Source organism: Melanerpes formicivorus, unplaced genomic scaffold (genome assembly GCF_026170545.1).
Source record: "Melanerpes formicivorus ecotype bairdi unplaced genomic scaffold, bMelFor1.0.p_v2 SCAF_17, whole genome shotgun sequence".
NCBI classification, from domain to species: Eukaryota; Metazoa; Chordata; class Aves; order Piciformes; family Picidae; genus Melanerpes; species Melanerpes formicivorus.
In genome coordinates this window covers 1732343-1746945 of record NW_027142369.1, presented here as the reverse complement: position 1 = coordinate 1746945, position 14603 = coordinate 1732343, and the positions used below count along the sequence as shown (strand labels likewise).

Genomic DNA, 14603 nt, shown 5'->3' with positions numbered 1-14603 from the left:
CCCGCCCCCCCCCCCCTTTTTCCTTTTCAAATCAAAGTACAGCAAAGTTCCGCCCTTGCTGTCTTTTTTTTTTTTTTTTTCTCCTCCTCTCTCTTAATAAAAAAAAAAAAAAAAAAAAAAAAAGGGAAAAAAAAAAAAGTTTTGAGAATTTCATTTTTCTATTCAGTGCAGTCCTGGCCAAAGTAAAGCCCTCTTTTACATTGACGTCAAGATCTTTACTAAGATTATGGTTTCATTTCTCTATTGCAGCAATTAGCTAGGGAATGTATAAAAGGCTTCAGGGAAGCAAGCTAGGACTCTCAGAGGGGAAAGCACTTTGCACCATAGACAGATAGCAAGAGAGAAGGCGAGAGGAGGAAGGCAGGAATACAGAGAGGCGGGGGGGTGGGGGGGTGGGGAGGGAAAGAGGGAAAGAGGGAGGGAGAAGAGGGAGGAACAGAAAGTTTATGTACATAAACCTTTTTTTAAAAAAGTATTGTTGCACCTGGTAGCTAGCCTCACTGACACAGAAATGAGAGGTCTGCTCAGTGCTTAAATAGCTGAGAAACAATGGGATAGTGCAGGGAAGTTAACAATTAACAGTCTCAGCTTAAATTTTGTAACTGCAGGGAGCTGGAAACACGGCTGACTCTCTCTTCAACAAAATCAGGTCTCCTGGTTGAGGAAAGAATTTTTGTTAACATCTTAGTTTCTGAAAAAAAAAAAGCAGCTCAGAATTTGATGAGTATCATGCAGTTATGGTTTTAAGCAGCCTGCTCATATTTAACTATCTCTGCTCATTTTGAAGAGACTGGCTGAAAGAGGGGTAAAGAGGCTTTTGAAAATACTTTTTACTTTACTTTTTTAAATGAGGGTGCAGAACAAAAAAGGGAGCTGAAGGCATCTCGCTGGAGAGAAGCAGCAAGGAAGATGGGTCTGCTAAGTGTGGATTTGCTGATCACGCTTCAGATCTTGCCGGTCTTTTTCTCCAACTGCCTCTTCCTTGCACTGTATGACTCTGTGATCCTCCTGAAGCACATGGTGCTATTTCTCAGCCGGTCTAAGTCTGGGCGCGGTGAGTGGCGGAGGATGCTGACCTCGGAGGGGCTGCGCTGTGTCTGGAAGAGCTTCCTCCTGGATGCCTACAAGCAGGTTGGTACTCGGGGATGGGGACTGGCTGGTTGGGGTGGGTAAACCGTGATGGACATCCCCGTTGTCAGAGAAAAAGGGAAAGGGTTGACTCTGTTGTGCAGTCTGTGCCTGATGTTAGGTTTGATGGGAGAGGTGTGAGCTGAAAGATGCAATAAAGTCTGAGCTAAGTACTGACGAGATTGAGGAGCTGCTGTCTCTGCTCTGCCACTAACTCTCTCTGTAGCCAGGGCCATGTTACTTAGTTTAGCCGTGCCTCAGTTTCCCCACCAGTAGAAATTATATCCTTCATGTTTATCAAGTATTTCAGGATCTTAGTATAAGAATAATTGTAAAATGCTCCAGATGTTTTCATAGCTGTTGTTTAATTTTCTGCCGTGTGAGATCCTCAGAGATTATACAAAGACTGAATCTTCAAATAGAGATATGGATGGGATTGTTTTAATTAGAATAAAAGATAGAAGTGAGCCTTTGTCATTACAATGGCATTTTTTATTACTCATGTTAAATTATATATTGGAGAAAGCATCCAAGTAATAGTAAAACTGGGCATGGAGAGAAACAGCCTTTTTTTTTCCTTCCTAAGAGCAGTGAGAGAGGGACATGTCAGAGTTTAGAAATGAAGTTGACTGGATGAAGGACAGCTGACTGGTGGTTTAAATTAATAAAGCCAGTATCAGTTATGCAACATGTACTTCCCCCCCCCCCTTTTTTTTTTTCTTTTATTCTTTGTACAATTATTACCCACTGTTAGTGTCCAGGTTTCATGAGGTAGTTATAATTCCCTTTTATAGACTGAAAAACTGGACCCAAAAAGATGAAATTTCTTGTACAGGCCACCCAGTTAGAGAGCAGAAGAACTGGATTCAGAGCTCAGTGGCTTCAAAAACAGTGCTTAGTCTGTTAAGGTGTTGTCTTATTTAGACTGTCTAATTTAACATACCCTATGTGATGTCATGAGGTCACAGATGTCTCATCCAAATGACCAGTCTGTATCTTCTGAAATATTTCTTCTGGTATCACCTTCCCCCCAGTTCCCCTCCACTCCCCAACAATGGTTTCTGTATTTGCTTTTTACCTAATGATATGAAGAACTAACATTGTGATATTGAATACAAGCTGTTTAGCCTGAAACCTAAGCCACAGGGACATTAATTTCCAGTGTAAGACAAATATAAATAACATTAGCTTTTGCCAAATGGGTCAACCTTTTTCTGCAACTCTAGGAATCAGCCAGCTGGCTACTCAAATAAAGTAATGTTGAATGAAGCTCACTACTCTCCTAGCCCTCCTAGTTTCTGACTTTAGTCTCTTCACAGAAACCGAGGAAGTTTTACAGTAGGCTTGTTAAAATGGGCTGGTCAACACAATTGTTACTATTTTACACAAGGCAGGGCAGTTAACACACAACTTGATTAAGGTTCCAGTGGAAGCTGGTAGCATGGCTCCGGTACAACTGATTTTCCAGTTCCTATATTTGCAACCTGCATGTGGCCCAGGATCTGAGGAAGATGTGCAGCTGTAAGGAAACTTTTATCTATATTTTCAACTTATTTTGCTTAAATAACACAAAATTATTTTAAATAAAGATGTTGCATGCCTTTCTGTATTTCTAAAAGTAATTCTTTGCCTTTTCCTCAGTACTATTGATGCCAGCCATGGATGCTAAAGGGATGATGACTCTGTGTTATTTTTGGTATTGGTAATAAAACTCTTACCTTGAACTTTGGTAGTTAAAAGCTTTCCCTTATCAACATTGAATGACTTAGGTTGTCCAAGCCAATCAGACTTTAAGGTCCCTAGAATGAATTTTGACTTCAGTGACCTCAGCAGGAAAAAAAAAAATCATACAAGCATAACAAAATTTTATCACCTTGTTCTAAAAAGGGGAAACCCATTCATGCCAGCTATCCTTAAGACAAAATCAATTGGCCTAATTTATGGACAGGCTCTGTTTTCCTTAGTAGAATTTTTGACCACAAAGACAAGAAGATCATTGGAAACCCTTGATTGTTACAGGAAGAAAGGTGTGTAGAAATCGAATTATAGAGGGCACACAATAAACTGATGAGCAATGATAGGAGAAAAGTCATCACTCCACAACAGAAGAGAATCTGCTGCTGCTTCTCTAAAGAAGAGGAAAGAAAAATGTTTTCAACTGGAAAAGTGTATTGGTAGAGTTGAGAAAAAATGGAAGCATAACCTGCTTGGTAGCACTGTTTAAAAAGCATGAGAAATAGTGAAATGTGTTAAAGACTCTGACCAAACATCTTTTTCTTAAATTATCTTCTTCTAAATCCTGAATAGGAATTCCCAGTGATATTTTGATCTTAGCCATTTAGGGAGGGTAGAAAACTAAAATATTATGGAACTGGGCTACTAAACACATGGCAAAAGGTAAATAATATAATAACCATGATTACTTATTGCTCCAATTTGCTAGCTGAAGTCAGCTATTATTAGCAAAGTAGCTAAGCAGATGCTTAAACTCATTCCATTGGGAGTGTTTGTGAAATAATCACCATTTTTTTGAGATAGAGTAGCAGAATTGCAGAAGTTTGAGATAAACCAAAGCTCTACTGCCAGTTAGCAGAAGACTGGATGAAAAGTGTACCTGATTGTTCTTCTGTCTTTTGTACCACTTGAACAGAACTTTTTCTGAGTATATTTCATAACATTTTTCACAAAAGTACTTGATGCAAAACTTTTATTCACAGAAAAAATTACTGGAAGCCATTCCAGAAAAACTCTCTCCCAGAATCCACTCTGTACTAGATTGTGGATTAAAGAAAATTTCTTACTAGAAAGGAACTCTGCCTTGCAAGCACACAAACTATCTCAGAAATAAGTGATTTTGTTTCCAGACTATTGTGTACAAGAGATGATCCTGGAGTGGTTAAAAGTAGATTATATCTGAAAATAGATATGCTGATACATTTTCTCCTCTAAAGAGTTGCTTTTGTTCTGTCTCTCTTATTATTAACTACTGTTGCACATGACTTCTTGGTGAGGGCAGTTATTTCCTGGTCAATATTATCTAGCAACCATTGGAGATTTTTAACATCCTCAGTGGGGATGCAATACAGTATTTGTTGTTATATAGAGTATATCCAGTATTCTTTTCCTGTTGAAACATGCTATATGACTAATTTTATCCATATTTTACAGTCCAACTGGAATAAAAATTATCATTTGTTTATCTTAATTTTGTTTTATTGAGGCTAAATCTATTTATTTTTACTTCCTCATCTCACAATTCAGTATCTGTCACACTCATGGTTCATTGTGAGGTTTGTAATTTGTAGAACATCCTCTACATGTTCTTTTCTGAGAGGCAAGCATGTCTGACACTACAGCAATAGAGCCTTTAGGACCAGACCAACTGTCATAACAAAAATAAATAGAGCTAGTAGTTAAGTCACATTAACTGCATATAAATTGAGAGTGTAACTATTTCATTTAAATGCTGTATTTCTAATTTACTGTTGTGCTCTTTTTATCTACAGAAATGAGTGGATTGACTCATGAAGAGCAAATCATGTATGTATGGGTATTTGAACCTCCTTATGTGTTTGCATGCATACAGACATGTATACATATGTATGTGTATCTGCCTATATATAGTTATACCCATATACTTACATCTGTATAAATGCAAAAATACACATAAGGACACATAATCTGCTCTTTCAGGAGTCAGTCCTCTCATTTGTTTACCTATTTTATATATATGTGTGTGTGTATGTATGTATATATACATATGTATAAATATGAATCTAACCACACCTACTTACAAGAATGAAAAGGAAAAAAAAAAAGATTTTTGGGAGGGTGTTAATGTGCCTTCTGTATGATTTATATAGGCCATCTGTACAAATGCCAGAGAGACATTTGGTTTAGCCCACAGCATTTATATAGAATGTGTCACATATCTTAAGAATCCAGAGAAAAGGCTAGAAAAGGTTTGAAAAAAACCTTTTATAATCTCCTGAATTCTATGCTTTATTTAGTACTGGGATGAATATACTTTCTAAGATTCCAAAGATGAGAAATTGTCATCTTCAAATGCTTTTTAAATAGGTACAAACAAGACTGCATCTATTAGCAGTGGGTGCTGAGGTCTCACACTGGGAGCTTTTCCAATGCTGGATAGGAGCTTTGTGTTTCATTGAAGCAGAGCTAGCATTCCTGGTCTCCAGTAGAGAGCTGTGAGGTTATTCCTGAGGAAATCCTCCCTCTTCTCCACCTCAGTGCAGGGTAGGTAAGGGGAAAACCTTAATGACATCTTTCTGGAGCAGCAAAATGCTGAAGAATGCCATGGTGCACATTCACGGGCATACGTGTGTGTGTGAGCATACATGTGAGCCCTCAGAAGGATGCTGGTATTTCAAGCAATGGATAGTGATGAGTGCATGTATGTTCTTGTACAGTTTTTGACGGTCTTTAGAATGAGACAGGGCAAGCTCTGGCACGACAGACTCAGCACAGAGGGAATGGTTGGCATAGGATCCCAACTTCACAGCATAGACCCAGCTCGGGATGCAAGAACAAGTAGACTGGTTTGGTAAATACCCAGGTGGATTTCCCTGAGATTTCAGGGAGGCCCAATTAAATTACCTTTTGCTACTTCTGCCTATCTGACACACACATCATTTATTCATAAAATAAAAAAATTGGTATGCAAAGCAGGGCAGCCCGAAAATTGTCATATTAAGTGCAAGCAATGGCACGATCCTTTACTTGCTCTTTGACTGTCTAGTAACTCTTTGCTTTCTGGGGAAATCTTTTAAAGGTAGGAACAAAGACATAACCTTTGTACATGTTTGTATTTATTTTGCCTGGCAAGGTAAGAAAATGTCTCTCTGTGTTTGACAGTGACAAAGGGAATTTGTGAAAGAAAGTCCATTTCAGAGTTGAGAGCGAGATATTTTGTGGTATGAGAAATATTTTATTGGTTTTACAAAGTTTAGAATTGTTTTCATTGACATTTGGAAATGAAAGCAATCTTGAAAGAAGTGAGAAAAACAAACCCACAATGAATTTCTTTCCTGCGGTATTTGAAACATAAATTCAACAGAGTTTGGGCTTTGTGTTAATATTGTTATTAAAGCTAATATATAATCGTGGGTTTTGTAGTAGTGTCTGAGGATCAACCTACAGCAGGGACCCATTATGCAGTGTCCTAATCAAGAAAAGCAAACAGTTTTCCTATAGAGTGGACAGACAAGGGTAGGAAAAGTAATAAGATAACTTCTATTTCCCATGGGGTCTCATCCTACCCATTTCATTTTACAGATCTGACTTCTCATCTTCCATCTTTGTAGTCTTCCATTTTCATTGCTAGGTATGAGAAATGATTGCTTTTTTTGTCAAACCTTTGTGAAAATCCTCTTCTGTTGTGGCAGACAAAAAAATTTGCTAACAGGAATCAGCCAGAATAAGGATCTTACCAGCTTCTTGTGCCCCAGCTCCCTGTCCAACAAAACCACCATGATATCAAAGCTGAGTGTGGAAGAAAGAAGAAAAAAGCCCAAAATAACTTCAGACATCCTCCAGGTGCTGACTAACAGATTGGTAAAAGTCTCTGTCACCTGTAGGTAGATTAGACACAGGTGTAGCCAGTGGCCCACAGGCCACTATGTCGTAGGCCATTGTCCCACCTTGAGGGAAATATTAGCTTTTAAGACACTTGCAGTACTTACGATAAGCTCATAGGAAATAAAATTAGTTGGTTGGTGGGGTGTTTTTTGTTGTTGGTTGTTTTTTCTCCCCCTAGAGTGCAAGTTAAAAGGCTCCTTTATTCCTTCCCTCTGCCATGTGTGATCATTTGTGGGACTAGCAGTTTTTAAATAAGAAGAGAAGCATCTGACTAGTTATTTTTACCTGGGCTGTGCCCTTTTAATTCACCTTCTACTTCTCTCATTCAGCTTCTCACACCTGATCCTAAATGAAACACTCTGGACTCCAGGAGGTCTCTAGTCAGTTCGGGTTTCTTCTCTCCACTTTGAGTAATCCAGTCTTCTAGAGGTGCTGCCACCTCTCCATGCTAAATGAAGATCTCCTACTCCTGTACACTACCCAGATAAAGTCTTTCTGTAATTTTTGTCCACTGCACAACTCTGGGTCATATAAATAAAGAATTAAAAAATACTAATTTGTATCATTCTCCAGCCAGAGTCTGATTATGATTTGGATGAAGCACTGAGAAATATCAGGCTGTTCAGAGGCTATATTTATCTGAATAGGATTAAATCAAATCAAAGCAGAGAGTTTGAAAAGAAGGAAAAAGTTCCTGGGAGTCACCTCATTAGCAGTCACTGGACTCCAGTCCCAAACATGACATGTCCATATTTAAATGGCTACTATCACAGACTGCTAATTGTCTGGCAGTACCTATATTCTTTAGGGAATGGACACAGCCTGATGAGTGTGCCAAACTGTTTGAAAATCCCTCATGCATGCTATGAAAGTCGTATTCCAGTGCACAGAACCCCAGGAGGGTTATGCTAAAGCTACTAAAAGCAAAACAGGAAAAAAGAAAAGGTAAATGAGGAGGAGATGTCTTGTCTGTGGGGCTTTTCCTATTCCCCGTGGAGTATGTACAACAGTTAGCAGTATGTGCTATTTCTAGCCTGTAGTTTATGAATAAGGCTTTCTTTTCTGCTCCTGCCTACTTCATTTTGCAGTCTGCATGCTAAAGCATCAGCAACCTTGTTCCCTTTTCACTCTCCATGTGGACTCAGAGAAGAAGATGCAGTACCAAGGCTGTCAAACACAAAATTCACACAAAAGATGCAAGTCATTGCTTTGGTGTTGGGCTGCTGCTTGCTCTTGCTGATGGCTAGGCAGGCTTTCAGATGTGGTTGGCCTACCTTGCGTGTCCATGCAGACTGCGTGGGAGGGGATGGCTGTGCTCTGCCTTGTTTCCACCTCATCCTGACGGCTGGCACCGAGCGCCCAAATGTTCGCACACATAAGTACGTGGTTATAGAAATGCTGGTTTGCGTGTGAGGGGAATTCTGCTACTTCCTTTCTCAGAATTTATATTTTGTCTGCCTTTGTGCGAATTTTCAAAAGCAGTTTGGCTGAATACATGGGAGTTTTTGTTTGCTTTCTCATTGCACTGATTTTCTTTTCCAAGAGCTATTTTTTCTTTCAATAAATAACAACAAAGACAACAGCCAAGGCCTACAATGCAGATGATCAGCAAGGGTGATATTGTCATTCTGTGTCAATCGGTTCCCTAGCCTGGTGAAATAAAGAGTTCCTTTGGGAACATCAGTGCTTCATCAAGACCAATTAGTAGAGATGCTGCTGCTCATGTTTAAGCATTAACGACTGGGCAGGGCTGCTTTTTGGAGTGCCTGACACTGGCATGGAACAAGGCACCGACCTAATTACTTCTCCACAAGAGCAGAAAATGCCTCCTGAATGCCTACTTGGCAAGGACGTCTCATTAAGGGGAAAAAAAACCCAACACAAGCACTCCTAGAAACAAAAATTAAAGTGATAAGTCTCGTGGCCGCAGGTTACCTACTTCATGGCTGTGGGAAATGAAGAAAAACTTCTATAAGGTGACGTAGGACCTATTTGTATTTTGTTGCCTAAACCCATCTGTGTTTTGGTCAATAAAGAGTGCGAGAGACAGAAGGTAAACTTGAAGGTAAACAGTGAAATATGTTGCCGCCCTTGGTATCAATATTAAATAGTACTTGCTGGGCATTCACATGTTGGTGTTTGATGGGAGTTGTTTTGTTAATCTGTTCCTTTGGGTTTTGCAAACTCACCTAGGGAAAGAGGCATTTGGTAAACCTGAGAGTTGGTAATGAGGAGCTGGTCTTTCTGCTTAAGTATGATCAAGAAGCAGACTGTGACTTAAGTATGATCAAGAAGCAGACTGTGACTTCCCAGTTCAGGAGTGTTTGTTAGCATATTTTAAATCATAATAGTTTTATTAAAATAAAACCAGAAGAGTGAGAAGAAACAGCTGTCTGCTGAGCAGTTCTGGTCATTGCTGTGATTTAGTTGCTTCTATGCTTTTTTCCTTCATTTTTCTTCCCTGAAGAGTGCCAGCAAATATCAGAAATACAAAGCGTGTCGCTTAATTCTGATTTATGAGATAAATCCTGTGTTATTACTTCTTTTCTTTGACTGGATGAATGCACAGTCCTATATACTGAGGTCCTTTATTCATCCAGGGAGTGTGTGCAGCACAGATACTTACATGCCGGGCTTTGCCCAAAAGGCACATTTTGGGCAAACTAGCTCTGAAAAAGTATTTGGTTGGTAGAGCAAAACCAGTTAAGCTTTCTAGGTAAAGAGGGATCTAGTTGTTTGTGCAGATGTGTAAATGCTATGTTTACTTGAGGTGTGCCCTTTTGTAGTAGTTACCAACTTATCACAAAATGCTGAGTTGTCTAACTGGTTTACGGATTGAATGCAGCCCTTGGGATGATTATATGGCTGCCATATGATCTTGACCTGTGCATTTCTTTGCTCAGGTCTGGGCCTTTACCTTACTCACCCCTGCTTTGCCTATTTAACTGCACAGAATGGCAGAGAGAATTGAGATGTTCAACAGCTGCACAGAAGATACCTACTACCCACTAAGGTTTAGGTGGCCTGTATCAGTGATTCATAAATGATGCAAGATGCTTAATGCTAATTCTTAAAAGCTGTGGCTTGAGCCATCTGAGTCTGCCTCTCTCCAGACAGATCTTAAAAACTTACTGTAGAGCTCTTCTTACTATAGCCTGAGCTATCTGCGTCTGCCTCTTTCCAGATCTTAAAAACTTACTGTAGAGCTCTCCTTACTTGACAGCACACTCACACAGCAGGTAGCCAACTCCTATATTTCAAACCTTATTTGCTTTCAAAGGCAAATGAACACAAGGCTTTTAAAAAAAACTGTTACCAGGGCTGTAGCAGGTAACAATGCAATGGATGCAGGTTTATGGGGAGGGCACAAGGGACTGTGTTTTCCTGGAGCATCACTTGCTTACCTTGCCCCCGCCCCAGTGCAGCTGCAACTGCACATGCTCTGCTCCCAGCGGCACAATTGCCACGTGCTTGACCTGGACAGGTTTGTAAATCTTGCTAATCATGGAGTGAATGGTGGTGCAGCTGTGTCTCAATTTGCCCATAGGAAATAGTCAAAATGATGTTTATATCATGTGCCAGCATGCTGTAAGACCTTCTCTTGTAGCTGTGAAGTATGACAGCTTTAAGGGCAGTGTCTAACAAACTTCACTTTGGTTAGACATTTGCTTCTGTTGCTATTATGATTAAATAATGTTGAGTTATGAACAATTGCAAATATGTTCGAGGCAGTCATGTTTCTCATATACTTGTCTCTGGATCTGTGTGCAGTATCAATCACATCAGTTAAGTAGTCAGCTGTTAACCCAGTTTCTTACTAAACATGACCCACTAGGGTACCCTATAATGTAATGTAGAATAGAAGTGTATTAAAAATCAGTTATTTGTTCAGCTCTTGCACACTTCTTATGCAGTGCTAGCTTCTATTCAGAAAGAAATTAATAAGAGATGAAAGAATTCAGAATTGGGCCCTATACTTTTCCTTCAAAGCAACACCTCTGACCATAATAAAATAGACAGGAGACAGAAAGAAATAGAGCTGGGGGAATACAAAAGCATAATTGCATTGCTGTACTAAACCTTGATGTGAGAAGCAGATAAATAGGAATTACATGTGGCAAAGCTCCTTAAAAATAGATTGCCTTATGTAATAATATTTTGTAGTTCTATAACAGTTATCAGCTAAGGACCTTGGAGCCCTCTACAGGCTCCACCTTACTCTGGCAGTCTCTTGTGAGATTTTTTTTTGTTTTGCTATGGACAAATAGAAGTGGTCAGACACAATGGCTATTCCACAATTGCCTGTTGAGTCTGAGTCAGATTTGGGGAGAGAGCTGGGAATTTATTTTCACTTCATCCTACTCAAACCAAATTCTTGAGAAATATTGCAGTGGAAGGAAATATATCACTTAGTCACTGATGAAATAACTATAAAGTTGTTAGAAAACCCTTTAGAAAGCACAGTCTTGGATGATCATTTGACAAAACAGACTGATATTGAATGGGCATTTGCAGATATCTCTCTTGGACTGCAGGATGGAAGAGAATATAGATACATGAAATCTGCACCCATCTCAAAATTGAGGTGCACTGAATGTATTGTGAAATCAGGTAGACAATGTACAATGATTTTGCAGAATTTGAAAAATGGTTTAAAATGTAGGGTAGAACTCCATGAGGCCAAGTGCAAAGCATCACATTCAGGCTAGATTGATGAAGTACCCAAATCCAGGATGGGGAGCAAATAGAAAAGCAGGAGAAGCAACCTAGGCATTATAACTCCTCACTAGCCAATCCCTAGTGAACTGTCTGTTTCCCCGAACAGTCATGATCATTTGCATAAAGGAAATATCAGAATGTATAAACTGGTGCAGCTTGAGAGACACACAAACTAATTGTCTGATTATTGTCTGATTTGAACACTGCTTTCCAAAGATGTGAAACAAGTAGAGGGAACTCAGGATGGAAGTGAGAAAAAAAATCATATCTAGAAAATTTGACTAACAAAGAAAAGTTAGAAGAAATTTCAGATAGTCTGTCTGAAAGCAAATAAGAATCTGTGGATACTTAAGTGTGGACAGGACTGTGTCTATAGTGGACAGGACAAAACAGATTTCAGATCAAATTTTCTAGCAATAATAAAGCAATATACCTGTCAGGAGTGCCACATTCCACTGCAATGTCAATGGAGATGGACTAGATGAACTTTTTGAAGCTGCTGGTTTTCATGATTTACTGTATTCCCATGTTAGTGTCCATGTAGGTATTTGGGTGTGCTCTTTGAACAGGTGACTGTTTGAAGAGAACAGTCGTAAGGATACTGGACAAGCACGTCATATTAACTTCTTATGTTTAAATTTTTTTTTGCCATCAGGTCAAACTGGGAGGAGAAGCCCCAAACTCCAGTGTAATCCACATAGCCAAGGGCAGTGATGGCAGCAGTAGCAGCTGGAAGAGCGTCAGCAGCAAGTGTGGAACCAAATGCCGCCTTCTGGATTTTGCCAACTCTGAGCGACCACTGGTGGTCAACTTTGGTTCAGCTACCTGACCACCGTTTACGAGCCAGCTGTCAGCTTTCAGCAAGCTGGTGGAGGAGTTCTCTGGTGTGGCTGACTTTCTGTTGGTCTACATTGATGAGGCTCACCCGTCAGATGGCTGGGCTGCCCCTGGAATCTCTCCCTCTTCATTTGAAGTTAAGAAACACAGGAACCAGGAAGACCGATGTGCAGCTGCTCATCAGCTCCTAGAACACTTTTCCTTGCCACCTCAGTGCCAAGTGGTGGCTGACTGCATGGACAACAATGCCAATGTGGCTTACGGGGTTTCATTTGAGCGAGTGTGCATTGTGCAGAGACAAAAAATTGCCTATCTGGGAGGTAAAGGCCCCTTTTACTACAACCTGCAGGAAGTTCGGCTTTGGCTGGAACAAAATTCCAGCAAAAGATGAAATCCATTCTCTACAGAATCTATGTCAATAGGAGTGTCCCTTTAACATGGTATAAAAGGGAAAAACCAGAAAATGTGCTGGTGTGAATAAGGCATTTCAGATGACTGTGGAACACGTTTGATAATGAATGTTAACTAGGTTAAAAAAAAACCACCAACAAACCCACAAAACACAAAAGCAAACAAACAACAAAAAAACTCCACAGAAACATCACTGTATGAAAAAAAAATGAAAAAAAAATAATCTCACTCCTGTGCTTGCTACAAAGCGGAAGAGGTGAAGAGGCTTCTGCAAGAAGGTGCTGCTGGCTAGCAGGAAGAGCAGTGAGATGAGGCCTCTCCCAAAAACCTGTCTCATGAAGTGTCAGCCCTGGAACGAGCCAGAAGCATTGCTGCTTGGAAAGCAATCCATGAAAAGGCAATGCTGTGCCATTTCATCAGAAATGCTTCTTTACCCTCCTGCAGTCAATGCAAATGACCTGGGAGAAGCCAGGGGGCTTGCAATTGCTTTGCATAGAAATGCAGTGGAGTGTGGCAGTTGTCCTCTGTGCGTAATTTATTGTTCAGAAACTACAGAAACCACCATGCAATGCAATCCTGCAGGCAGACTGCCCGTTCAGATCAAGATCAAACATTGTAGGCTGGTATTTGTGCTCCCTATAGATGCCTCTGACAGCATATTAACTATGTAATTCTGTCTGCGTGTTTGTATCCAATGTGCAGGTCTGTGCCTGCTGAGAAAGATGCTGATATCTATGGAGTTGGACCAAAAAGACAGAGGTGATCAAATAAGACCATTACAATTTGAAAACTAAAAAAAAAAGTGGACTATTTGTAACAAAGCAGTGAGAACCATCTAGAGAGAGCATCACAAGACAAAACTCAGCTGATGCCAACTAGGCCTTGGCTTTCAGAGCTGACAACACACATTTATCAATATTCTTTGGTTCTGCTCTGTCCAGCAACAGGCTTAAAGGTAATTTCATGTTTAGCTTTTTAAAAAAATAATTTATTTCTCTCTTTTATGTTTATTTGAGATAATGAATTTACAGATGTATTTAGGGCATGGGGAAACTTATACACAACTTTACCTCATTGAAATGGATTCATCATGTTACTTACCCTGTTAAATGTAGTCATGCAGATTTGTGCTGTCTTGGATACTTGCAACTAGTTTATCGCTCCTTTAGTTTGTCTGGAAGCTAAGCTGCTTGCAGCCTCAGAATTGATTAGCTGCAGTTCTGCTGTCATATGAAGTGATTGTTTCACTCATGTTCTCAAAAGCCTTCCTAGAGAAACACGGAGGACAAGTAGTGTGAATTAATGTGAATAAATGTAAAACATGGCAGAATTTCCATATGAATGGGTCTGAGGAATCTTGTTTAAAGAGATACTTTAATGAAGCCTCATGAAAATACAGTTTACTATGAGCTAACTCATTAGAGCTGGTAAATGAAAACCTGTGAGGAGAAGGACTAAAACAGATAAAGAGGGTAAGCGGCAAAAATCAAATGAGTTCTTTTAATTTATCATCCAGCTGATTGTCAATAATATGATGCATTACTATGAACACAAGGAAAGAACAGAAAATACATAAATATCTTCATTTTTACAATATCCCTTTAATATTGTGTATTTCTTCTTGCTTGGCTGTTAGTCTACTTAGCTAATGTGCAAGGCAACTGGAAATACATTTTCAAGCACAGATCTGAAATAATGACAGTAACAAGATCGATTCTCCCATATTCAAGTTCATGCTTCCCTCCTCAGAGTTTCCTCCATAACTACTAAATGTACACACACACTCTTTGACAGTTTGGTAAATCTATCAGAAAAGGGTGTAAAGAATGACCTTCAGACCTTCTGGTGAGCCCCACTTCTCAGAAGGTGTATGTGTCTCTGTGTGTGTGTGTATATATGCAGGTACACAT

The 14603-nt window shown here is 39.7% G+C and overlaps 1 protein-coding gene across 2 annotated transcripts; it reads left to right on the top strand.

Annotated features, from left to right (window-relative positions):
• The first annotated feature begins 421 nt into the window (after positions 1 to 421).
• On the top strand, positions 422 to 14031 carry DIO2 (iodothyronine deiodinase 2). 2 transcript variants are annotated; one of them, XM_068148706.1, is made up of 2 exons: positions 422 to 1131; positions 12101 to 14031. In XM_068148706.1, exons 1-2 carry the CDS (start codon positions 910 to 912, stop codon positions 12716 to 12718), a joined length of 840 nt encoding a protein of 279 aa, XP_068004807.1. In that variant the 5' UTR covers positions 422 to 909; the 3' UTR covers positions 12719 to 14031. The 2 variants fall into 2 exon arrangements, with proteins under 2 accessions (XP_068004807.1, XP_068004808.1); XM_068148707.1 differs by having other exon boundaries at positions 12101 to 12673.
• The last annotated feature ends 572 nt before the right edge of the window (positions 14032 to 14603 follow it).